The sequence below is a fragment of the Vigna unguiculata genome, chromosome 11, assembly GCF_004118075.2.
Source record: "Vigna unguiculata cultivar IT97K-499-35 chromosome 11, ASM411807v1, whole genome shotgun sequence".
Classification (NCBI taxonomy): Eukaryota; Viridiplantae; Streptophyta; class Magnoliopsida; order Fabales; family Fabaceae; genus Vigna; species Vigna unguiculata.
The window spans coordinates 38519280-38544202 of NC_040289.1; the positions used below are offsets into that span (position 1 = coordinate 38519280).

General features: G+C 32.8%; 5 protein-coding genes across 7 annotated transcripts; 2 read left to right on the forward strand and 3 right to left on the reverse strand.

Annotated features, from left to right (window-relative positions):
• The first annotated feature begins 5630 nt into the window (after positions 1–5630).
• Positions 5631–7718, forward strand: LOC114169902 (polyol transporter 5-like). The gene is made up of 3 exons (XM_028055289.1): positions 5631–5884; positions 5968–6314; positions 6521–7718. Exons 1-3 carry the CDS (start codon positions 5761–5763, stop codon positions 7607–7609), a joined length of 1560 nt encoding a protein of 519 aa, XP_027911090.1. The 5' UTR covers positions 5631–5760; the 3' UTR covers positions 7610–7718.
• Positions 7719–8317: 599 nt separating this feature from the next.
• LOC114169903 (epimerase family protein SDR39U1 homolog, chloroplastic) lies at positions 8318–13176 on the reverse strand. The gene is made up of 13 exons (XM_028055290.1): positions 12911–13176; positions 12768–12821; positions 12405–12480; positions 11982–12041; positions 11562–11680; positions 11066–11110; positions 10841–10919; positions 10604–10665; positions 9879–9981; positions 9569–9629; positions 9073–9143; positions 8708–8847; positions 8318–8646 (listed from the first exon to the last, which is right to left on the reverse strand). The coding sequence occupies exons 1-13, from the start codon at positions 12968–12970 to the stop codon at positions 8545–8547; spliced, it is 1032 nt and encodes a 343-aa protein (XP_027911091.1). The 5' UTR covers positions 12971–13176; the 3' UTR covers positions 8318–8544.
• Positions 13177–15923: 2747 nt separating this feature from the next.
• Positions 15924–17719, reverse strand: LOC114170508 (V-type proton ATPase 16 kDa proteolipid subunit). Its single transcript, XM_028055998.1, has 3 exons — positions 17536–17719; positions 16735–17020; positions 15924–16464 (listed from the first exon to the last, which is right to left on the reverse strand). The coding sequence occupies exons 1-3, from the start codon at positions 17609–17611 to the stop codon at positions 16332–16334; spliced, it is 495 nt and encodes a 164-aa protein (XP_027911799.1). The 5' UTR covers positions 17612–17719; the 3' UTR covers positions 15924–16331.
• Positions 17720–17894: 175 nt separating this feature from the next.
• On the forward strand, positions 17895–20574 carry LOC114168431 (NADP-dependent D-sorbitol-6-phosphate dehydrogenase-like). Of its 2 annotated transcripts, none has more exons than XM_028053229.1 (6): positions 17895–18099; positions 18398–18545; positions 18652–18769; positions 19067–19199; positions 19758–19977; positions 20100–20574. In XM_028053229.1, exons 1-6 carry the CDS (start codon positions 17915–17917, stop codon positions 20328–20330), a joined length of 1035 nt encoding a protein of 344 aa, XP_027909030.1. In that variant the 5' UTR covers positions 17895–17914; the 3' UTR covers positions 20331–20574. The 2 variants fall into 2 exon arrangements, with proteins under 2 accessions (XP_027909030.1, XP_027909031.1); XM_028053230.1 differs by having other exon boundaries at positions 17913–18099; positions 18451–18545.
• Positions 20575–21094: 520 nt separating this feature from the next.
• On the reverse strand, positions 21095–24722 carry LOC114170560 (polyprenol reductase 2). 2 transcript variants are annotated; one of them, XM_028056063.1, is made up of 6 exons: positions 24227–24722; positions 23806–24146; positions 22239–22473; positions 21784–21879; positions 21621–21692; positions 21095–21527 (listed from the first exon to the last, which is right to left on the reverse strand). In XM_028056063.1, the coding sequence occupies exons 1-6, from the start codon at positions 24398–24400 to the stop codon at positions 21423–21425; spliced, it is 1023 nt and encodes a 340-aa protein (XP_027911864.1). In that variant the 5' UTR covers positions 24401–24722; the 3' UTR covers positions 21095–21422. The 2 variants fall into 2 exon arrangements, with proteins under 2 accessions (XP_027911864.1, XP_027911865.1); XM_028056064.1 differs by having other exon boundaries at positions 23806–24143; positions 24227–24720.
• Positions 24723–24923: the final 201 nt, after the last annotated feature.

The following is a 24923-nucleotide window of genomic DNA, read 5'->3' on the forward strand; positions in this document are numbered from 1 at the left end:
TTGATTTGTCTTCACTCTTCACTCAAACCAGAAAGTTTGATCAGAAAGAGAGATAGAGTGAGAATTGCATTTCTTAAATAACAATAATATTTTAATAATTAAATTTTGGTAACTTACTTTTACATAATATAGAAAAATATAGAAAAATAAAAAAATGAAAAATTATTTAAAAAATACAATCTTAAATTGTAAAAAATAATTATCAAAATTTAATTGTTAAAAAATATGTTTCAAAAAGACACGGATGTATCGATGTTCTCTCTCACATAGGAAACAATTCCACTACTACCAGAGTTAAGAGTAAACTCTGCTATGAATTCGTATTATTTTTAATAAAACGTTTATGTTTTGAGAGTGATTTTTAATACGAACTTATTTAGAATTCGTATCATACTTTAACAATTTTGAACCAGCCGCTTCACCACATTGTTCCAATATAATTTAAATTTTATTAAACGAAAATCGTATAATTTTAACACAATTTCTATATTAAAAGTCATTCTTATTTAGTCTGATTTGTCTATTATTGTGCTTTTTTAAAATTTATTTACTTTTTTATAATCAATAGTGAATTACACAATTTACGTAAATTTATTGTTTTGAAACTACGGGTGCTCACTCATAATTTTCTTTTCTTGATATCTCTGGAAGTTATTCAAAAAGGAAATGCAATTCCCATAAAAAGTGAGTAATGCCATTATGTTGAGAATTCAGGTAAGTGAGCCTGTCTTGTACTTTAAAATGGTTTTGAAAAATTGACAAACATTCCCTTAAGGAGATATTTTGTTTTATTTTTTCTATTTAAGTGTAGTTACCATTGCATTTTAGGATGATCTTTTAAGTATTTTTGTTTTTTTATAAATTTATTTTAAACATTTCACTTTTAATAAAGATAAAATGAATTTATAGTATTTAAAATTTTGTAAAATTGAGTTAGATTTAAAACTTATTTATTAATTTATCTATTTGTGATTAAACTATCTTTGTTTAATTATAATACATATTCATGGTAATAATTTATTTATTTGTGGCTACAAACTATCTTTGTTTGATTATAACACATATTCATGGTAAGAATATAAAGAATATAAGCTCATAAAATATCTAAATACTTTTTTATAAAGTAATGAACATGTAAAGTTCTAATTTTAAAGACCTCAATTTAGTTTGAGTATTATAACTTTTTTATTATTATTATTATTAATCTCATTACATTAATTTAAAGGTGTCCGAAATTTTTTTTGGTCACAATAATTAAAAGTTTTACTTGATCGAAAACTAATTAAAGAAATTTGAGTAATCATAAATTTTTTTTATATCATATGTATACATCATATTAAAGTTAGGTCATACTTTTCTTTTAAAAAGTAGGTGTTTTAAAAAAGTAAATGAGATATAGATATTTATAAGAAAATTATTTCACTCAAAACTTTCATTAGAATACTTAAAGATTTTGTAAAGTTTAACATATCACTCATTTGATGGGTAAATATAAATACTATTTTAAAATTATTTCTATATTAAGCAATTTATAATATATTAAAATCATTTATGTATTTATTTTATTTTTCTTAATTATTAAAACTGTTGAGCCTATAAAAAGTTAAATCTATATTATTACTAGAAAATCAATTTATATTTTATTTCATGACCTTACAAAATCAAACTATCTATTATATTATATTATATATATATATATATATATATTTATATATATATACGTGTAGCCTTAAAAATATTCATGTAATATATATAATTTATACTCACATATGCGTAAGCATTTCTTTTTTTTCATCCCTTATCAGAATGAAGTATATCCGAAATTAAGTATATCGGAAGTGATGTGTTATATTTTTTCCATATTAATGGTTATAGTTATTGAAAAATCTATATATGACATTTGTATTATATATATATATATATACAAGATATTTAATATTATTTTTATATTAAAATTTTGTGAGACTTGTGACTTATACTTGGATTATTTTTAACAATTTCTTCTTAAGGATACGGTGACCCATTTTTGTGTTATTGTTATGCGCTGAGTCACCCGAATCATCGGCTCTGATACCACTAATAAGTTATACATATATTTTTTCATATATGGATTATAGTCATTGAGAGATTGTACTTATATATATATATATATATATATATATATATATATATATATATATATATATATATATATATATATGACATTAGTCTTACACATATAAGACATTTGACATCATTTTTACACCAAAATCTTAAGGCAATAATGTTATGAATCTTTATATCTTTATTCTTATATAGTGTTTAACTTTGTCTATTTTATTCAATGTAAAACTTTTGACTCACACTTAAACTATTCTAACACGAAACGATGTAATATGTCTCATCCGTGAATGAATCTATTATGTTTTAACTTACTAGATTATTTGAAAAACTAAATTTGAATATAATATTATAAATACTATTTAGTTATAATTGGTATACTACTTGAAAGAAAAACATGACTACAAATTAATAAAAACAAGTATTTTCTACTGAATTACTCAAAAAATTGCTGTATTGTATACTTAAACAGTGAAATTTTGATCATACCATATAAATAAGTATTTAAGACGAACAAATATTCCTAAAAAAGACAATAAAAATAGATGGATCTGTACTTAAAAAAAAAAAAACTAAGAAAAAAACTAAATGCACACGAAACAAATACCTCATTAATTATTATCTTAATCTCACTTCTGATACTGTTTATCAGGTCCTTGAAAATGCTCTGCATGGAATTTTCATCACGGGTTTTACAAGAAGGGATTTTATTTCAGTGGTTGAGATTCATTTTTTTGGGCAGTTATAATTAACTTCACACAATAAACAAAGAATTATAATTATTAATTAAAATTTAATAATTGAGTTTACATTTAAATAAACATTTTTTATTTATAATATATATATATATATATATATATATATATTTATATATATAAATTAAATTAATGTAGATAAATGAAGAAAAAAATGTATTTATAACTTATCTATACGTGATTTCATAGATATTTTAAATAAAATCTTATCAAGGATCTTTGGAAAATAATCAATCCAAAATAATACCTAATTGTCACATGCACTCGTTTTAAAGGGAGAAAAATAAATACACAATTTCGTTCTCCTTTAAAGTTCTTCAATTAGTAAAAAAAATAGAAAGTTTCTTTCAGATTCAATAATAAAATCTATCAATTTTTAATGAAAAAATGTCTTATTATTTATATTTAAAAATTGAAAACTTTGATTGAACTAATTATTAAGAACAACCTGTATGAAGTAAAAAACATACAGGACTAAAACAAATCAAGAAAAAATAATGATATTTAATATATATTTATTTTATCATTTATCTTTAATGTACAATTCACAAATATAATATTTAAATATTAGATAAATATGACATGGTTAATTTGACTTTTCATTTTCGTTTTCACAAAAGAGGAGACTAGTTTACTTTTAATTTTCTTAAAAAAAGAAAAGACATTTATATTTTAAATCCACTCTCATTAAATACTACAAGCTTTGATATAGTCATAACATTCGTACAGTTTTAATTTATAAACATATTTATATTTATATAATTCAATTTTTAACGTTCCACATAATCATCACACAAAAAACTAGCAACCCATTTAATCACTCGTCGTATTTTAATATGAACAAAATGTGAGACTAAAATACAGAAGTGTTAACATGTTTATTAAAAGTATTACATACTTATACAAATTATAATGTTTAGAATCCTTTTTAGCTTCAGTTTTTTTAAACAGAAGGAAATGTGAGTATGTCAAGTTAGCCAAACAAATAATCACACAAATTGAGAAAATAATTTAAATCTCAATTTTTTTTTTCGAATTTGCGGAAAAATGTGAAGAAATTGAAGATAACAATAAATTGAACAATTGATTATTTTTTATTAATATTTTTGAATAATTATACTTTATAAATAAATAAATAAATAACTAATTAATTTTAAATTTAATATGTAATATAGTATTTTTTTAAAAATATTACTTCTTTATGTATTAAAATTTATAAAAAAAATATATTTTAATTTTTATTTATATTTAAAAATTTATTTTTATATCAAGTTACTTTTAATTTAATTTACAAATTATTTTGAAAATACATTCAATTTTTTTCTATTATATCAATCAAATCAACTCCAATTTTTATACTCATTTTCTCTTACTTTCCATCGATCAAAACAATTTAATTTTTCATTCTCGTCTCCTTATATTTATGTGTTTTCTCAACCTCTCAAATTTACTTAATTCAAACAAAAGTTTAATGTTGAATGAAGTTGCATCTCACTAGTGCGACCCGGTTAATGTAAGGGAATCTCAGTTTTTTTTTTCATATAATAAATAAAATATTTTTTTAAAACTTTAATGTATTTTATATTATTTGTCATTTTTAAATTTTTATACATGTAATACTCTTAAAATATTATTTTAAAAATCTGCTACTGCATTGAGGAAAACTTTAACTTTAGTTGACACCGTAGTAGAGTGAAAGAAAAAGAAAGAAAAAAAAGTGACACATTTGTAAATGATAGTGCTCATATATGTGAACCTTATTACTTGTCTTGTCATTTGTGATGTTTCATTCCAGCTTTGCAATTGGTAATATGGCTGCAGTTTCAGTGAACCTCATTACTCCTCGTGTCTTTACTAACGGTCAATTTTTGAAATGAGAACATGATTTTTTTTTTTCTACAAACAGATTTAAAAATATGTAATATCATAACGTATTTGAATAACAGAGACATCAATTGTGTTCTGTTGCTAGTTGCTAGTTTAAAAATATGTAATATCATAATTTTTATATTATTAGGTAATATATGGACTGTGGAATTTATTTCATATGATTAGGTTATGGATACTAACTCTATAAAAAAATATACAATATGTTTTCACGAATATTCAGCAGATAATGGAGCAGATTTTTTTAGATAATGACCATGAATAACTTGATATACATGATCTAGATTAAAAGCAAATAAAAAGGAAACTGCGCGAAAATTTTAATGCGAGTTTTAAAACTAAATTTTTAAATAAATTAAACTTATTATATTAACTGTTTAATTTAAAAAAGAGATTTCCAGAATTAAAGTTTTTAAAATAAACCTGTAATTTTTTACTACAAATATCATAACTAATTTATAAAATATCACGGTTCTACACATCTTTTAAATATACATGATATTATATTAGTAAATAATGATATTATAATATTATTAAATTAATATATAAGATAAAATTATATTATTAAAAATAAAATAAAATATATTAAAAATGAGAGAATAACTGTAGATAAATAAAAAAAATTTGAGATAAACTATTTTATAAAAAAATTCTAAAATAACAATTAATTTTTAAAAATTTAATAAATAATTATATTTTACTAATTTATAAGATATTAGAGTATTGTTTTGACATCAACACATTTTTTTTTACATATTTCACATTTATTATTTTATTTTTTTAATGTTTAAAATGCTTTTAAAAGTGAGATTTTAACTAGTGCAGAGTGCACTAGATAAGTGAGTCGTGTTGTTTCACTAGTAGCAAATTATTGCACGTTGTTTGAGTAGAGAGTGAAGAGTCATAGAAAATGGCGTAAGTGTGAGATAAGATAACGACAAGGAACGTGCTTCTTCCTAATTCCAATTATATATGGTCATTCTTCTTCTCCAAAAACTGCATAATCCTCAAAACAAACATGGCTGTGGACGAACCTCCATCTATGAAACAAGATTTTGATCTTCAAAACAAACCCAAAAGAAACAAGTTTGCTTTAGCTTGTGCCGTTTTAGCTTCCATGACTTCTATCTTACTTGGTTATGGTCAGTATTACACTGCTAGGTTATATTATGTTTAATCGATCCATGTTTTTGTTAAAAATAAGCGTGAATTTTAACTATTACAGATATTGGAGTGATGAGTGGAGCAGCGTTGTACATACAACGAGATCTTAGAGTATCGGATGTGAAAATCGAAATCCTGAATGGTATCATCAACCTCTACTCGCCGGTCGGTTCTTTCATCGCCGGCAGAACCTCCGACTGGATAGGTCGGCGCTACACCATTGCACTCGCCGGCATCATCTTCTTCGCCGGAGCAATCCTCATGGGATTCTCCCCTAACTACGCCTTTCTCATGTTTGGCCGCTTCTTCGCCGGCGTTGGCATCGGCTTCGCCTTCCTCATCGCTCCGGTCTACACCTCCGAAATCTCCCCTACCTCCTCCCGCGGCCTCCTCACTTCCTTGCCAGAGGTTCCTATTTCTCTCTCCTTCCAATCATCTTTCTGTTACTTCACCTACTGTGTTGAAAGCTGCATAAATAAGTACTTCAAATTTTCAATTCCAAAGTTACGCTCAGTTTTGTTATGAAATATTGAACTGGTTTTTTAAATTGTTTTATCAAATTAGAAATAAACTATGTGCGCAACTATTGAATGTAACTACTTTTGGTTTTTCAGATATTCCTAAACGGAGGGATTCTAATAGGATACATTTCAAACTATGGATTTTCGAAGCTGTCGCTTCGGCTGGGATGGCGGCTCATGCTTGGAGTGGGAGCCATTCCGGCCATGTTTCTAGCGGTGGTAGTGTTAGTGATGCCGGAGTCACCGAGGTGGCTCGTGGCGCAAGGTCGATTAGGCGAAGCCAAAAAAATTCTGTACAAAATCTCCGACTCCGAGGAAGAGGCTCGGCTAAGGCTAGCCGACATAAAAGAGACGGCTGGGATCCCTCAGGACTGCGACGAAGACGTCGTATTGGTGAACAAGCAGAGTCACGGGCAAGGTGTATGGAAAGAGCTTTTCCTCCACCCCACGCGCCCGGTTCTCCACATCTTCATCGCGTCGCTCGGGATTCACTTCTTCGCGCAAGCCACGGGCATCGACGCCGTCGTTTTGTACAGCCCGAGAATCTTCCAGAGCGCCGGAATCAAATCCGATAACTACCTTCTCCTCGCGACGGTGGCGGTTGGGTTCGTGAAAACCGTTTCCATTTTGGTTGCCACGTTTTTGTTGGACCGGGCCGGGCGGCGCGTGTTGCTTTTGTGCAGCGTCAGTGGGCTGATATTGTCGCTCGTGACACTGGCTGTGAGTCTCACCGTGGTGGGCCATTCTAGTTCGACGCTGACGTGGGCCATTGGGCTGAGCATCGCTTCGGTGTTGGCCTATGTAGCTACTTTCTCGATTGGGTCTGGGCCCATCACGTGGGTGTATAGCTCGGAGATTTTTCCGCTTAGGTTGCGCGCTCAGGGCGTGGCTATTGGGGCCATTGTGAATAGGGTGACGAGTGGGGTGATCTCAATGACTTTTCTGTCCCTCTGTAAGGCCATTACCACTGGTGGAGCTTTTTTTCTCTTCGCCGCCGTCGCTGTTGCTGCGTGGATTTTTCACTACACAATGCTACCCGAAACACGTGGGAAGACTCTTGAGGAAATTGAAGGCTCTTTCGGTCATTTCTGGAGAAGGAACCCTAAACCCAAAGGACTTCATGGCACTAACGGCGATATCCCATTAACGAGCAGTGTTAAAACTTCCACAAACATTGATTAGGATAATAAAGTATTTTACAATCTTTTTTTCTTCCTAATTATTATACGTGCTTGGCAAATCAGTTGTATTTTCATCCACGAGGTGGTAAATGATAAGAGTGCTTCATTCACTTATTGTATAGAATAAATATTATTCATATATTAAGATAATCATATAATTTGAATGAATTGGCAATTACAAAATGAATTTGATTGATAGTTATAAACTATCAGTGTAAATTGACACTACTAATTAATCAGATTCTATCATTAGTATTACTTTAAATATATTTATCTAAACTTATGACACATTAGGATATGTAATTGGATAATTGCGATAAAACGTTGTAGAAATGAATTTAGTTCGACAAATCAATCTATCAACTACTTAAAAACGGGACCCAAATTGGGGACCTAATTGTTTCTCTTGCTTTATTTCAATTATATTTTCTAATTAGTTTAAGATCTCTGTCATTCTGGAAAGAAGTGTTATAAAATATATAAGCTCTAGTTCTGTTTTTCTTTTTAACTGAAGGGGCCAGCTTTAAAAAGAACGTTTCAAAAACAGCATAAGGTTTAATTATTTTAAAATGACATTAATCACAGATAGGATAGGATTTCATTCGTCACAGACTGCTTTTTATTAAAAAATTATGCAGAGAAAAAGGTAAGAGAAATAAATTTTTCAAAGCTACTGTTTTTCGAATGGCTAAAAAATAATAATTTGAAGGAATTAAAAAATGTTTTAACAATTTGTGGAGAAAATGCAATGAAATGTGCTTGACAAAAAATATAAGAGAAAATATGCTATAATACACGTTGTGATACATTACCAAAAAAATAATATTGACTACAATGCAAGCACAACCACATTTTCAAACGTATACCGGTGAATGGATGCATGCATGATTGAAAAGAATAAAGAATATGGCAGTTACTGAGTAGGCAAAAACTGGTTCAAGAAAGAATTGCTTTAAGGGCATCCTTGACGTAAGAATATTTGAAGGTGAAACCCAACTTCTTAGCTTCAGTAGGAAGCACTTTCTGCCCTTCTAAAACCTACAAAGAGAATAAGTTAAATGGCAGCAGTTAAGTAGAGTGAGAACAGATTATTCCTTACCACAGAAGCACCTTCTCCAAGGACAGCCTTGAGTGCAAAATCAGGTACCGGCAGCCATGAGGGGCGAGCCAAGACATGTCCCAACTGGTCACACAATTCTGCCAATCGCACAGGATTTGGTGCAGTTCCATTGATAACACCTAAACAAACACCATTCACGATAAAGCAACAAACCAAACAGAAAATACTTTGTCTTGAAAATGTCTAGAGTGGCTAGGGGTATCTCAAAAGGAGTAATGTAATTTAACCGTGTAATTGTGGTTGGAGGTATTAGTGTAGTAAGAGGAAAATGGGTAATCTCATTTGCATTCTTTTTTGAAGAATTTTGATAAATTCGTTTTGGGATATGGGAGTGAATAATTCACCTTTGTAAGATGGATTTGATAGCGCTTCATATATCAAATTGACAATGTCATCCAAGTGAATCCAGGAGAACCTGCACCAAAGAATAAAATGAAGGAAAAATATTATTAGACATCATTTTATACTCATGTAGAGGTACGATAGTCATTGAAAAAAGTAAACTTTTGTATTTGTAAAGAAAAAGAGGAAGTCAAAAGTAGGGAAAGGTAGTATCAAATAGGTGTAAAAAAAATTTAGTTTTGTATTTGTAAAGAAAAAGAGGAAGTCAAAAGTAGGGAAAGGTAGTATCAAATAGGTGTAAAAAAAATTTAGTGTCAAAATATAATTGTCCGTGTACTTAACTATGACATCTACCATGAAATTAATACAAACTAAACATCTTATTGGCAGCAATCAAGCTGTAAAAAGGGCTATTTTGCTTTATCGACAGTGTCTTAGAATGAGCTAAAAATACTACGCAGTACATCTCTTACAAGAGAAAGAAACTGAGTGAAATACCATTGTTTTCCAGAACCGAGAGGTCCACCAGCAAACAAGTTGAAGAGAGGTATCATTTTAGCTGCAGAGACAGAGATGTTATTATCAGTTAAAACCAACAATATCGTGAATTTTCAATAGTTTTTTTATCAGATATAATTTCTTCATGACATTAAACAAGAAAAATACTTGTATTACAAAATATATTTTGTTTCAAGATCATATTTAATAGAATCACCAATATAAGCCTAAGGGCATAAGTGGACAGTAATAGCATAGGATATCAAATACTATATATTTAAGTCCATAATTTGCACTTTAGAAGTCAAACCTAGTGCTCCACCATCTTTACCAAGAACAACACCAATGCGAATTAGAGTCAGTCTAACATCTCCGTTTACCTTTAGGGCTGTGGATTCCCACTCCCTACAAACCTGTACAGAAGGGGAATTCTTGGTCAGTGCAATCTAGAAGCTACAGTTGAACATGGTTCCATATTTTTGAATAACATCTAGATGGACAGAAAGTTAGACAGAAGTAGCTCCTATTTTTCATAATCAATGCCTTCATTTAACTAGTATCTTTTGTACTAGACACAATAAAAAGTTCGAGATCAAATTTCAAAGAAGAAACTGGGTTCTTTTTGCACTTTCAACAAAATAATAAATGTTGGTTTTCAAATGACTCAAACGCCCAAAACCAAAGTCAGAGTAGTTTTAATACCTTTCGTTAACTCGAAAATATTGGATTCGAAGAACTGAATGATCATAAACACACTTTCAGGAAAAATAGACAAAAGCTATTTATAAGATATATCAATTATGACCAATATTCTTAAACACCATCAACTATGTAGAAAAAATAAACCAAGTAGAAAAACAGAAAGCTAAGAGATTAAAACCGTCATCATATGAAATGTTAAATAAGAAAGATCAATATCTTAAATATTCCATCCATTCACAAAGCAAAGAAGTTTTTTAATTTCTATTTTCTCATCACAATTTAATATCTTATCTTTCTTACAGTAGTAACAAAAACATGTATTTATTTCCTTACCTCAGCCAAATAATCATTTCCTGATGGACTTCGTTCATCAAAGACTTGTGTCTCATTGGTACCTGAACGTATTAAAGTGGAAGTAAAATGAAAAAACTTGCTGTGCATGCAAAATAATGCATAGTTATTAAGCAGTCAGTGAATATAACACGTGCTCCAAAATAATTACATTTGCCAGCCAATGCATTAAACAACCAATGCATTATTGAATCATTTTTTGCGTACAAACATACATACCATAATAACCAACAGCTGTTGCACTAACAAGAACTTTAGGTCGAATTTCATCTGGTGCACTGTTTATCAATTCTACAACCTTTGCTACGAAATAAATAGGTCAGAAGAATTAGCAATAATTTATGCAAATGACAGAAAAATATGTGGAGGAACATATTTTTACCAAGAGAAAATAATAAAGAATATATTTGTTTTCATTTTTGTCAATGGGAAATGTATGCTTACCTTTGAGGTCACTCTAATCCTGCTCTGCTTGATTTCCTTCTTTATCTGCAGCATTAAAATATATGTTACTCCCTTGGAATTGTGCATGTGCTAATTTTACCAGCACAAAAATGAAGGTTAGAGGAAGAGACGGAAAAATAGACAGTGTATGTGTATGTATAGTCAGTTAGTTCCTCTAAAAATAATGTCCAACAGTTTTCAACTTACATCAGTGCCCAATTTAGAAAAAGTTTCTGAAATATACATCAATATATTATTTATAAATTAAGAATTTTGGATATAAAAATGTTGTATGTAAATTTTCTTATTCCAATAAAATTTAGAACAGATGAAAATGAGGCCTTTCCAGCACAACTAGAAATCCAATTAGCCTAAACAGAGACTTTATCAAAACATCACTAGAAAGATACCTAATATGTCTTAATAACCACTCCAAATAGGTGTAAGTTAAAGACTAAATCATTAAAGTAGTGGAAGTAATAAGAACGGTAATAACCTCAGGAGACCATCGGGTACTTATGGGTAGTCCAGCCAAATTCACAACCCCCGTTGAGCCCTGAATGCTATCTTTCCATTCTGGCTCTTGTGCAATCTTGATTCCTGGAAAGTCTTTTGCTGTAGATACCAAGGCAAAATTAACCAGTTAATCCAACGTATAGTATATGTCTGACAGAGTCAGGTTGTGCAGAAAATTGTTATTTTTCTCTACCACTATGAGAAAAATAAAACTGGAAGAGTTCAAATTATGAATGAATTGAAACCAACAAATATATATTACTTAGAATTTAAAAATTGAAGTTGATGTGTTACTTTGGTCTCTTGGAAAGGTTTGCAGCTGTAAATAAGTTTGTCGGTATTCTTTTGTAAAGTGTGAGTGTTAGTGCACATTCATAGCATTAATTTATTACCTTCTTACCCGGAAAAATTGTTTCTGCTTTAGATTTAGATCTCGTCAAGACATGAACACTGTGATTGTCTGCAAATATTGTTATTTGAGAAGCAAATTAGCTTAAATGTTTACACATACACCCACAGAAGCTTAGAATTTAATTAATAAAAAATAGCCAACCAAGAGTCCAACAAAATCCAGGGGTTATACGGATTCATCATCACAGAGTATGCAACTATTTATGCTCGTTTAGTTCATATTTTGCAAAACAAGAGGATCACTGTGTGCAATATAGATGTACAAGAGAACACTAGGAAAATACAACCACAATGCATTTTAGAGTAAAATTTATGCAGGAATAAAAATGGCCCAAATCTAGATGTACAAATGCCGCATTTTATATCATAAAACATAAACAAATGTGCGCATTAAGCTAGAGGGCGGCATAACCTGCGTGCAGTCTTTGCACCAACCTTCTACCAATAAAACCTGTTGCTCCAGTTATAGATATGATCATCTTAGTTCCCTGCAAAAGCACTCTTAGGTGATAATGTGAAACCCAAACTCTTAGGTCAACAAAATTTTCTGTGATTGGCAGTAAATTTGCGGATAAGGGGTTGTCTTCACTTTAATTGAATGTTGAACTGCGTGAATCCTCCTAATCATTTAAAATAATTTGTATACACTAAACAAAAAGCTGAAATGTAAACATAAATTTTACAGCATTTGATTTGAAACATTGAAAAATGCATTATCCAGCGCGTGACAAAGAGGATGAGAAGTGGAAACTAGAAATGGAAGGAATAGTAATACCTTGGGATCTTGATCGGTGACGCAGGAAACCCTGAAGGTCCTAGTGTCTCTGGTCTGGTAAAATGGAAGGAAAGGGCATTGATAGTGAGTGGAGAATGCAGAAAGGTGAGAAAGGAAAAGGTTGGTTGGGTGAATGAACTTACTGAGAGAGATCGAGGAAGGTGAAGCGACGGAGAGATGGTGTGAGACCATGTCAGAGCCATTAGGATTCAGCACTCACTTCACCACCACAATTTGGAAGACACAGAGTGAGTGAGTGTTAGCCAGCAACCAAAAAGTGTGTGTTAATAAACTAAGCATTCTTATTCTTATTCTCGCCGTGGTTTATTTGGAGCCACACCAAGAACCTTCTCATATCCATCTCTCACTTGTTGGTTTTGGTTACTTCCCATTTGAACTCTGATGGGACCGTACTCACCAAGCAACCTTTGACCGTCAAATTTTTGTTTTTAACTCTTCAAAAACATAATTTATTCCAGTAAGCCAGTAGCTCCAAAGTCAAGGTAAAATAGTATTTTCCTTTTATTATATAAGTATTTTTTTTTCTATGCTTATTTAATATTATTTTTCATTATCTTTCGTTTTTTTTTTATACAAAGGTTATTTTTATTAAGATCACTTTACTTTTATTAAAGTTATCAAATGGTGGTGTCAAATAATTTTTTTATTTTGAACTCAGTAATTTCCGTCATATAATCTTTTGAACTCAACAATTAGTGTAGTTTATAGAGATAGCAAGAAAATTAAGAATTGGAAAACGATTACAAAGTCTAATTTGGAGGAATTCTTTGGAAACTATAATTTTGTATAATGGAGGATCAAAATGATAGTTATCTTGATATGAGATTATATTGAAGCAATAAAGGATAAGATTAATAGGTCATCTTATCACAAGAAGAGAAAAGTGACATGAGAAAAAAAAAATTAAAAGTGTCATAATCTTTATGTGTTGATGGAAAGATAATAAGGAAATTCATGAAAATTAAACCACTACAATAATGTGAATAAAGCTTGAATTATTGTATATTACAAAATCATTAACGCATAGACTTTATTTGAAAAAAACATTTGTAGTTGTTCAAAACAATAAATATAGTCAAAAATGATCATGGAGTAAGAGATAATTTCAATAGATTTTGGAAATATTGAAGTGAATCCCGATAATAATGATAAGACTTTGCTTCTTTTTAATGTATACAGTAAAACGTTTGAGCATTTGAATAGTATTTTTTGTTCAACATAAAATAAACCATTACTCTTGAGGAGTTTCAAACTTCAATTAGGACTAAGAAGTTACGTAAAATTTTAAACGTCTAGGGAAAATGATAATGAGTCTGATATGACTATCTCAAAATTGAAGAGCAGGAAGAAATAAGCAAATGGAAAGTAAATATTAGTGCATGTGTTTTCTTATTGATGCGTTTCTTTTATTATTCCAAACCTAACAGAAATAATCAAACAAAGTGAAGTAAGTTGTCTCAGTATTGACAATTGTTTCGAGGGTAGAGATCAAGAGTCTACTAAAGAACCTCTTCACCTCTTCACGCTTACTCCACTCTGCTGTAACTTCTCCAGGAAAATCCACTCCTTAGCTCGATCGGTTGGGACGATGATCGGGGTACCTGTCTAAAGGGCTCCGATGCTTAAGTCAGTAAAGGACCGATCGGAATATCAGTGTGACTGCCATAATAAATGCGAATTTAAGATCCCCACCAACCTACCTTTGGGCCCTATTTATAGTTTTCGGTGTGGGCCTGTGATTAGGGTTCCTTAATTACAGCCCAATGATCCTTTAATCAAGATTACTGACTCGTTTAACGTTAATTAACCCGATTGACTGGTTGTTCGACCGTGCGACCGATGGCCGCTTGACTGGATTAGTTGTGCCTTGTTTTTAACGTGAACGATTCGTGTATGGCTGATCGACCGACGGACGCATGTAAAGGACTACACGAGTCTAAAGAGATTGGTCAACCGATGGTTGATTTACTAATTGTCCTTTGTTATGTTTAGGTGCTGCTCGTGCTTGTCCGATCGACCGATGTGCCCTTAGGGATCAGAGTAACTCGTTTAGGTGTTACCGATAGACCGATGGGCCTGAACGTGGTTGGCTTTTGACTTATTTATTTAACCGTTTGACCGATGGTCCTACAGTTTGTTCACCAGGCCGTTTAACCGATATTCTTTTAACGATGCTATGTGGTTTGTTTGTAGAACCGATTGACCGATGGTCCTACGCAATTTATTTACCAGGCCGTTCGATCGATAGTCTTTTATGTACGAGTTTTTCCAACCTTGACCGATGGGCTTGAGGATTGGCTTTGGCCGATTGACCGATGGGACATACAGTACAACAATAATTGACAGTATATAACATAATTTATGTTCAATCAGGCTCAAGCGAAGGAAGTAACAGTAGCAACCACAAACAACTATGAAACGAAGCGAATGGATAAATCGGACAATATGTTTAATTTGTCTACAAAGTAAGGTTTTATTTACATTTGAGCTAAACGTACAAAGATCAATTGAATGTAAAATTACTGAAAAGGGCAAATAATACAAGCATACTACTCTTGACAAGAAATGGCAGCCAAGGAGTCTGTGATCAACGTTGACAGTTCAGAAGTAGAGAAAAATATCATATCAAATTCGCTACACGTGACTAGAGTGCGTTGTTATAAAAAAAAATATCCTAACCTTACTCATGGATCTCGTAGCGCCGCGTAAGTCATGTACGAGTGAGAGGTTCAGAAAGAGGAGGTTAAATGAAGACTCTTAATGATTTTGAAGAGGTGAAGCGAGGAAGCACGTTGAAACATCAATTCAATCTGATTTCTCAAGATCACTGCTTCTCTCCGATAATTCATACCATTCTTCAGTTTTTTACCTTTATATTATTGGTTTATTTGTTTGTACGACAATTTAACATAACATATTTAAATGAAAAAAAAACACAGTTAAATTTAAAAATAAGTATGTAAAGAAGATACATATAATCTGACTTTAATCTACAAATAACAAAACTCTTATTTCTAGTAGGGAAAAATAATACCACATTCAAAATTAGTACACTGACAAGTTCGCCTATTCAACTTAATCAAGTTCATTTCACATTTCGTTCCTGACTCGACAATAACAGGATTCAAAATAATATTAGAGTGCTCAAAATGGTCGTTTATTGAGAACATCCATGTGGATTCAGATTATACAACTAATTGATCAAAACACAAGGCAACGTTTAGACACACTAGCATCCGATATTAAAAGACTCATTAATACAAATAAATTACAATGGCAGTAGCACAAAAAATTTAATACTAAGATTATATGGCACAGGGAAAAAAGAAGCTTAAGAAGCTTTATTAAGCAAAGAAGACTACACTTATACAAACACAAAAATGACTGGTGCAGCTACTGCTTTCACATAAGTATGTGGTAAATCCTGAAAGTGCCGTTCCAACATCACTAACCTCCACAATTAACAATTTACCCCCTCGCCCTCATAATAAGAAGGTTAAAGCAGAGAAGGGAGATCAAAGAATATTTTGCAGCACATCTTTCTTAATCAGCTCTAGACTGACCAGCACGAGAAGACAAGATGATACCAACAATGAGACCATACAGGGCAAGAGCTTCAGCAAAAATGAGGATGAGAATCATTCCAACGAAAAGCTTTGGCTGCTGTGCATTGGCTCTGCAGAAGAAGATTAATTGTTTAAAGCAATAATTTTAATAGGATTCATTACAAAAGCTATATCCCTGTATCAAACTAACAGCAAAATATACATTTCATCAAGGATAACATGATAACATGTCCATTGATTGAAAGCATAGCGATTGCATTAAGTATCACCCTGAAATCTATAGACTTCAGAATATGATCAAAATAGGTTGAATAAAAATGATGATCAAATGAATTTCCACATTAATCATAAGATCAAATACCAAGGCAGAAGAATCATACCTAACACCAGCATCACCAACAATACCAATAGCCATGCCAGCAGAGAGCCCAGCCAGCCCACAGGCAAGACCAGAGGAGAGATGTGCATAACCATCAAAGAGGTAATAAGATTTGGCCTTGGGATTAATGCCAGTACTGATGATAACAGCAATAATAAGACCATAAATACCCAAAACTCCAGCCATAACAACAGGAACAATAGACTTCATCACCAGCTCCGGTCTCATCACACCCATCGAAGCCACGCCCACACCACTCTTTGCTGTGCCATAGGCAGCTCCCATACCTTCCTCCGTCATTTCAAACAACTCTAAGTAAGATAAATCTAAAGAGAATGAAGAACTAACAAAAAACCTCACAATTCCTCTTTCTATGTTTAATTACACAACCATTCAAGCTCTTCTACCAATCAATTTCAGCAATAAAAAACAACGTGAAGCAATTTCAATAGACTAATTTTGTCCACTGAGACCCAACCAAAGCAACGAAAATTCTAACCAAAACTATTCGGTATCAGTCATCAACCTATATCCACGAGAAAAAAATCAGTGCCTATATGCCAAACTAAATCTACGATTTGCAGCTACGCAATTGAATCCAACAAAACAATTGAACCGCAGAAACTACCAAAGAACAACTGAATCAACCAACAATAACATATACTGTCTGCCTTTTTTTTTCTTCCATGCAGGGATCAAATTGCGCACAGGGAAATAAATTTTCGTAATAAATTCAATCTCGAAAGAGATCATGTAACTACTACGAACATAGATCTAATTGAGAAAATAGGGATTGAATTACAGGAGAAGACGAGAGCAGCTGCGGCCCCAAGGAAGCCGAAAAACGGTGCTGTCTCATCGCCGCTGAAGGAAGCCATAATCACTGCAACGACGTCGAATAGATCTGATCTGAGAAGTGAGATATTCCGATTTCCCCACAGAGAAGTTCCACGTTCCGATCTCTGTTACCGTACAGTGTGGAGGGGAAGGAACCTTTTCCATTATTTTATAGTTGGTTAATTACTTTCCGTGCCCCCAACTGGACCGGTAAAATATAACCCGACCCGAATTTAACCGGTTCAGTCCAGTTGTCATAACATCGTGCTTTTCCACTATCATAATAGGCTTGGGCTTTTACCCGCATTGTGGCCCAAACTTGTAGCATAAGAGATCACAGTAAAATGCATGAAGTAGTTGTAGCAGAGGTGAGTGGAGCAGGAAGAGAAGAAAATCATGGCAATTACGCTCAACAGTGGCTTCAAGATGCCCATCATTGGACTGGGTGTGTGGCGCATGGAAGGAAAAGCAATCAAAGAAATTATTCTCAATTCCATCAAAATTGGTTATCGCCATTTCGATTGCGCTGGTATTCTAGTGTTCCAAATTTGGCATATTTCTTGCGCTTCTTAATCTACTTTCGAATCTTCTACCTTCTTAGGCATTTTTTTACGGTATGAACAGCGTTCAAATCGAATCCAAAATGCACGCGGGCGATGTTCTTTATGTGCAGTTTAAATTATTAAAACGATTAGTCGTTCCCAAAATGGATAATGATTAAAAGTTACTTTTTTTTTTCTTCTGAATATTCTCCTTTTATCCCTTTTACCAAAACCTGTTGATTAATTAATGTCAAAACATAAGTTTTAGTTGATGCGTTTACGTAGTGATGCGTGGATTAGCATAAGGTGGTTGACGAGATTTGGATGCGTTGTTGCAGCTGATTACAAGAACGAAGCAGAAGTTGGAGAGGCGCTTAAGGAGGCTCTTGATAGTGGCCTTGTGAAGAGGGAGGACCTTTTCATTACCACCAAGGTTAGTTAGTTTCGTAGTAATTCATGTTCGTGATTTGTATGGTAATGATAATTGTTCTGATTCAGATAATTACAGTCTTACCCTTTGCTTTTGAATGTGCTTTTAGCTTTGGAATTCCGATCATGGACACGTTCCTGAGGCATGTAAAGACAGTCTCAAGAAGCTTCAGTTAACATATCTAGACTTGTATCTTGTTCATTTTCCTGTTGCCGTAAGGCATACTGGTATGTCCTTTTCCTTTAATTTATCTTTCTGTGTATGATGGTTACAACTATAACCATCACTGTTAAAGGAGTCATCAGTGTTTGAACATTACACTGAAAACACAGATGAGCTTCAATTCCATACAAACCAGTTCAGACATATATATGATTGCTTCTGCTTTGTTATTCTGTGATAGTGTAGCTGGCTACTTTACAAAATTAGCTCAAATCATGGTATTTTGTTTGGGATTTTTACCAGTGCTTTCATGCACATTTGAATGCCTTCTAATATAATTTTCGCATATTGCACACATTCAGGGGTTGGTAATACTTCTAGTACTTTGGATGATGATGGAGTCCTGGATATAGATACCACCATATCCCTGGAAACTACCTGGCATGCGATGGAGGATCTTGTTTCATCCGGTTTAGTTCGCAGCATAGGGATCAGGTGCAATTTGGTTATGCAAAAGAATTTTGCTATGTTCTAGTAGATGCCCCCAAAATAAAATTACTAGCCTTTATGGGCAAGTTTTGTCCAGTTATATAGAAACAGTAAAATCCAGAATGAAGAAAGATAAAACAAAGATCCTTGTCAAGTTCAGAAAGATTGATATCTTCACAGCCTCTCATTAGTTCTTAGTCGCATGATTTTAAATGCACTTTCCTGCTCCTGCTTGAAAGTTTATATTGTTGGTGGATGATTAAAGACTTGCAGCCAAGTCTCTTTGCATTATCCATCTTTATATGCTGTGATATGAATCTGATTTTTGGATCTCCATCGTTCTGCTTTGTTCACCCTTGTCTCATATTTCAGGTAACCCTTAGCTAGATTAATAAGACTTTATTTAAATTGATTTCTGTTAGACTTTTGTACCATGATGAAAGAGGAATGTATTGGATAACCCATCTGTGTTTGATTTAATGGTCTAGATGTTCATAGTATTAACTAGAGAAATGCTTGATTCTTTTTATTGAAATTGCATTCTTACAAAAATGTTATTTGCAGCAACTATGATATCTTTCTGACAAGAGATTGCTTAGCATATTCCAAGATAAAACCTGCTGTAAATCAGATTGAAACTCATCCATACTTCCAGCGCGAATCTCTCGTCAAGTTTTGTCAGAAGCATGGGATTTGTGTCACTGCACACACTCCATTAGGAGGTGGTGCTGCAAATTCTGAATGGTTTGGTACAGTTTCATGTTTGGATGACCAAGTTTTCAAAGTAAGTGGTGAATACTAGTTTCCGAGCACAATGTTATTAACAAACTACCAATTGTGTATAAAAACAGTTTCACGGAGTTGATTAATTTGAGGAGGTTGTTGTACCATTTTCTTTGATTTCAGGGTCTGGCTGAAAAATACAAAAAGACTGCTGCCCAGATTGCTCTTCGCTGGGGCATTCAGAGGAACACTGTGGTCATTCCTAAATCGTCAAAAGTGGAGAGGTTGAAAGAAAACTTTCAGGTTTTTGATTTTGAGTTGTCTAAAGAGGACCTGATGCTCATTGGAAATCTAGATAAAGCATATCGAACTAATCAACCAGCTGTGTTTTGGGGCATAAATCTGTATGCATGAGAATACCGTTCCTAAGAATGCATCATGATCTTCCAAATATGCAAAAACGCACTGGCCGATGGATCTTGAGACTTGCATTAACATTCAGAGATGATATAAGCTTCAGGCTCCTTGGTAGTCCATTGATTTTATCATGTAAACTCTTTTTTTCGATGGTTCAAATATTTATCTTTTTAGCCCATTGAATTTTTCGTGGACTAATTAAGGGAGATTTCTGAATAATTTTAGTTAATTTGTTTGCCCATTTGCTCGCTTCCTTTTTATGTTCCGTTTTATTTAGGAGCCCTCATCTTTGGACATGTCAACATTTAATTCATAAGTGTCTGAAATATAAAAAACACAATTATACCATCTCTGACCTCAACATAAAATCCCACTGTAACATGTTATAAGTTTCATCAAGATTAATTTTTAAGACTGCAAAACCGTTATTGCTGTTACTTTTGTGCATGAAATAAACAATCTCCTCAACCAAAATAAGATCATCAGTAATACTCCCACCACGTATAAATTTACTTTGAAGAGGGCTAATGATGCCATCAAGGGAGTTCGAAGGCTATTAACTTTTAATTGAAAGAAAAATTGTCTAAGTCTAAATTCGCATTCCTAGTTGTAATTAATTACCATGACAATGATGTATAGAATAACTTGGCTAACCACACAACCATAACAGTATTAACCATGGTTATTTCAGGATCAAAAATTATATTTGTATACAAAGTTATGCAAGTTGTCCTCCTGAGATTTGTAATTTGATAAACATAGAAAAGAATATTTCAACCAATAATATTGTCACCGCGAAAGTTATCAGCAACCGATGAGTATTTTACATGACCAGAATTTTCTGAAAACTCCATAATGAATGCAAATCATATCTATTTAGGGTTTACTTAGGTGGTAAAAGTAAAATAGGATCGACTCTGACTCTGAATGTTTATTTTTACACCAAAAAGAGAGCCAAAAGTTATCTCGGTAATTCCAGTAGTATAAGCTTACCTACACTAAAAAAGCTTGATCTAAACAAGTACAACTTGAGAAATAGTAAAGTTCTTTGCTGAGATCAATTGTGATAATTACACATTGCTCATAGTCTCACAGAAGAAATGGAATTATAGCAAATCGATTACTTGGATAATCTTTAAATTTCTGACGATACCATTTATGTGTTTCCACAGCTGCAAATGACAGATTTGCCACCTATAAAAGAAATATGCCAAAAGCAAATGAAAAAACAGAAGATAATTTGTTTAAAATATTAAAACCTTGCAAAAACTGCAAAAGAAATATTACCACAAAAGAAAAAAGTAACCAGATTGTTAGGTTGCATCCTCCAGTTGCGACCACAAAACTAGCGTATATAACCTTCATCATTATCAAATATTAGGCTTTTCATATCAGTCACATAAGTACAAGTTATAAAAGACAGATATAAAAAAGACAGAAAGAGGCTTACAATCTCAGAGAGATAATGTGGAGAGGAGACGATTTCAAACCAATCACCATGAGGAATTACATATTCCTCTTCCTCTGCGGAATGTCGTAGAGAACCCTGCCAATATAAAACTCAGCCTCACGATAATTGAATGTAACAATATTAAGATAACCTAGTCTACCTCGTTACGAAATTGACATATTTGCTTCAAACTCCAAAATTTCATTTTAAATAATCATTTGTATAATAGTTTACAAAATGTCAAACAAAGATCCACATGCAGAGCAAATGAAGAAAACTATAGATATTTAATTTCTGACGCTAAATTTATCATCTATTGTGACTTGGTAGCATTAGTATAATTCTATATCAGTGAGATGAAAATAAATAGCAATTAGAAGCCATGAAGATAAAAAAAGTCTTAAAATCAAGGACTTAGAGGTCTAAAATGTACAGTCTAACAAGTAGATGCATACAAGAATCTTATGGCAATGGTATTGATGAATCCAACCCCATAAGAAAACAGCTCCAGCAATCCAATGCTTCCACCCAAGCCTGATAAGAGGATTTAAAACCTGCCAGATGTCTAACTCTGTTACTTGCATCTGATTCTTGCCCTTGACAATGAACTCGGTCACTAGATTTGCTACGAAGTTAAACACCTCAACTGCACAATCACCACACAGCGATAGTGGTGCTGCTATGTAGAAACTAGCTTCAGAAAAATAATAAATCAATCCTCTTTGTTTTATTATCTTCTGGAGAACAACCAGTGATAACTAAAAGGTACAAATACAGGAAATTACGCAATCAGTCTTCATGTATATAGTGTTCTAAAAACATAGGTGTGGACCTTCTCACTTCAAATAACCAGAAAGAATGAATTTATTTTAGATTGCACATCAACAAGTAATACTAGTACTTCAAATCAATCTAGGCCAAGCATATAACTAACACTTAATTCTCAAGTGAGAAAATAAATGTGATTAATCACTCTCAATTGAAATCATCAGCTACTTTCCACATCTTGCACTTGTTTTTATTTCAATGCATTATGGTAGATCAAATGTATGAATTAAAGATTTAACGATCAGACTATATTTGTCAACAACATCAAATATACAGACAGTCCAAATGTCGATTAGACCTGTTCTGTTAAAACAATCATAAATATTGTATTGGATATGAAAGATATCTTTATAACTTCAGATATACAAGACACAAGTTTTTCCAAATAAAAATGGGGAAATCTTTTCAGGAAATAAATTTTACAAAGTTTATGTAACACAACAACAAAAGTTCAGAAAAGAGTAAATGACCGTTTTAAACAAAGTCTTCTATAATGAAGAAGTATTTAAATATGCATGTTCTACTTCTCTCAGCTCATGCTAAACATTCAAAGAGCAATGGCAACTACAACATTATTTTCCAAGCACTACGTCATGCTCATCCTCATAAAATTTGATTCAAGAAATGCAATATGATGAAAGCCAAACTCAAACTTGAATATCCCTGGAAACAACATTATACTTTAACCTATGTCATATTTTCATGACATGTCATGACTTATGTTAAGAACAAGACTTTAAACCGTCAAACCCGATAGCATCATGTTCTCTAACATTTTCCATTGAGACACTCTTATCAGATGAAACTCGCATGGTCCTACTAATTTAGAAATGGGAGCCCCAAAACGGGGAATGGAAACCGCATATTTGGTGAGACCACCTGAATTTCACCTATGGAGAAAGTGTCAGAAAGATAAATTTAAAGAGTGAATTACTCATATTTCTTGACAAATAATTCAGTGACCTATGCATTTCAGAAATTGTATTGGCCGAATCGACTAAGTTTACAAGTCCCCCTTGCAATTTTAGACCAATCAATCAAGAATTAAGAATTATTCACCCAACGAAGTATAAAAGGAAGTAACAGACTTCACAGAAATTCTCAATTCAGCACGGTAAAAACAACTTCCAAACTTCAAAAGAAACAAATGCAAGTGAAACAGATAAAAAAAAAAATCAATAGAAAAAAACTCACAACAATCCAGTGAAATAACCAATGACATGCATGCGGGCAGAAGGGCTGTAGTCAAAGACGTGAATGCTTTCAAAGAGTCGGCGGAGGACGTGAAATTCCATCAGCAAAAGCAGAGAAACCGCTTCCCACGCCGCATACCCCTGCTTCACTTTATGCGAATCGGCTCTTATGGTGGAACCACCCGTCAAGAAGCTGGTGATAGTAGAATACGAAAACGGTTCCGCTACAACCGGCACCATGCGGTACGCGTACGCCCAAGTCGCGACAAGCAGCAACGTGGTCCACAAAAAAGCCACCAGGTAGAAGTGAAAAAACAGCCTCTGAGGAATCGTGAATTTCTGCTGACAAAGAAAATTGCGTTCGTGATGAGAAATTTCGAGAGCGTGGGATGAAAATGGAAACCGCATAAAAGTGGCCTTACTTGGGAGGATTGCATGATTTTGCCTCGCCCGGCGAGGCCAATCAAGGTGCGGCGGAGGAAGCTTAGATTGGGAATCGAAAAGGACGCGATTACGATTGGTAACGTTGCAGCGAGCCATGCCGCTCTCAGAAATTGAACGAGAAGCTCCTCCATTGATTGGTTCTGCAGAAGCATGGTTTCTGCGTCGATTTATAATGCGAGATAGATACGAAGCGTGGGTGAAGAATCACCAAAAATCTATGGTGCGTGAAGGGAAGGATTAGGGATCTCGCTACAATGTTTCATTTCAATTTCAATTTCAATTTCGTTTCATTTTCGTTTTCGATCCTCTTCTTGAATGAATAGTAACTACGAATGAATACGATGATATAATAAGCACGAGAGAGATTGAAGAATGTTTGTGTTGGATTAAAGTGGAAACGGTGTTGACCTATGGCACCATCAGAACGGTGAGTGAAAACTCATCGCAGAAGCCTTTCCTTAGTTTGACACGAACGTCCTAAATTATTTTCTTTTTTAATCTTTTCTTTAATTGTATTTTATCTGTTAATTTTTTTTAAAACAAGTAAACATCTGAATAGAATGTTTAATTATTATAACACAGAGTAGTAGGTAAGAAATCGTACAAAAAACACATATATAATGTTTAACTATGTAAACGCATGTGTTAACAGTACTGAAAAAAACTAAAGATAAA

Coding starts and splice junctions, on each gene's coding strand:
- LOC114169903 (XM_028055290.1), bottom strand. CDS start 12,970: ATGGCTCTGACATGGTCTCACACCATCTCTCCGTCGCTTCACCTTCCT. Junction 11,681..11,981: donor AGCAGAAACAATTTTTCCGG/GTAAGAAGGTAA, acceptor TGGTATCTACAG/CAAAAGACTTTCCAGGAATC. Junction 8,848..9,072: donor ATCAAATCCATCTTACAAAG/GTGAATTATTCA, acceptor GTGTTTGTTTAG/GTGTTATCAATGGAACTGCA.
- LOC114170508 (XM_028055998.1), bottom strand. CDS start 17,611: ATGGCTTCCTTCAGCGGCGATGAGACAGCACCGTTTTTCGGCTTCCTT. Junction 17,021..17,535: donor AGCTGCTCTCGTCTTCTCCT/GTAATTCAATCC, acceptor TGACGGAGGAAG/GTATGGGAGCTGCCTATGGC. Junction 16,465..16,734: donor GTTGGTGATGCTGGTGTTAG/GTATGATTCTTC, acceptor CTTCTTCTGCAG/AGCCAATGCACAGCAGCCAA.
- LOC114169902 (XM_028055289.1), top strand. CDS start 5,761: ATGGCTGTGGACGAACCTCCATCTATGAAACAAGATTTTGATCTTCAA. Junction 5,885..5,967: donor TTCTATCTTACTTGGTTATG/GTCAGTATTACA, acceptor TAACTATTACAG/ATATTGGAGTGATGAGTGGA. Junction 6,315..6,520: donor TCCTCACTTCCTTGCCAGAG/GTTCCTATTTCT, acceptor TTGGTTTTTCAG/ATATTCCTAAACGGAGGGAT.
- LOC114170560 (XM_028056063.1), bottom strand. CDS start 24,400: ATGCTTCTGCAGAACCAATCAATGGAGGAGCTTCTCGTTCAATTTCTG. Junction 24,147..24,226: donor AAATCATGCAATCCTCCCAA/GTAAGGCCACTT, acceptor TTTCTTTGTCAG/CAGAAATTCACGATTCCTCA. Junction 21,528..21,620: donor GGTTACTTTTTTCTTTTGTG/GTAATATTTCTT, acceptor TTTCTTTTATAG/GTGGCAAATCTGTCATTTGC.
- LOC114168431 (XM_028053229.1), top strand. CDS start 17,915: ATGCATGAAGTAGTTGTAGCAGAGGTGAGTGGAGCAGGAAGAGAAGAA. Junction 18,546..18,651: donor ACCTTTTCATTACCACCAAG/GTTAGTTAGTTT, acceptor ATGTGCTTTTAG/CTTTGGAATTCCGATCATGG. Junction 18,770..19,066: donor TGTTGCCGTAAGGCATACTG/GTATGTCCTTTT, acceptor GCACACATTCAG/GGGTTGGTAATACTTCTAGT.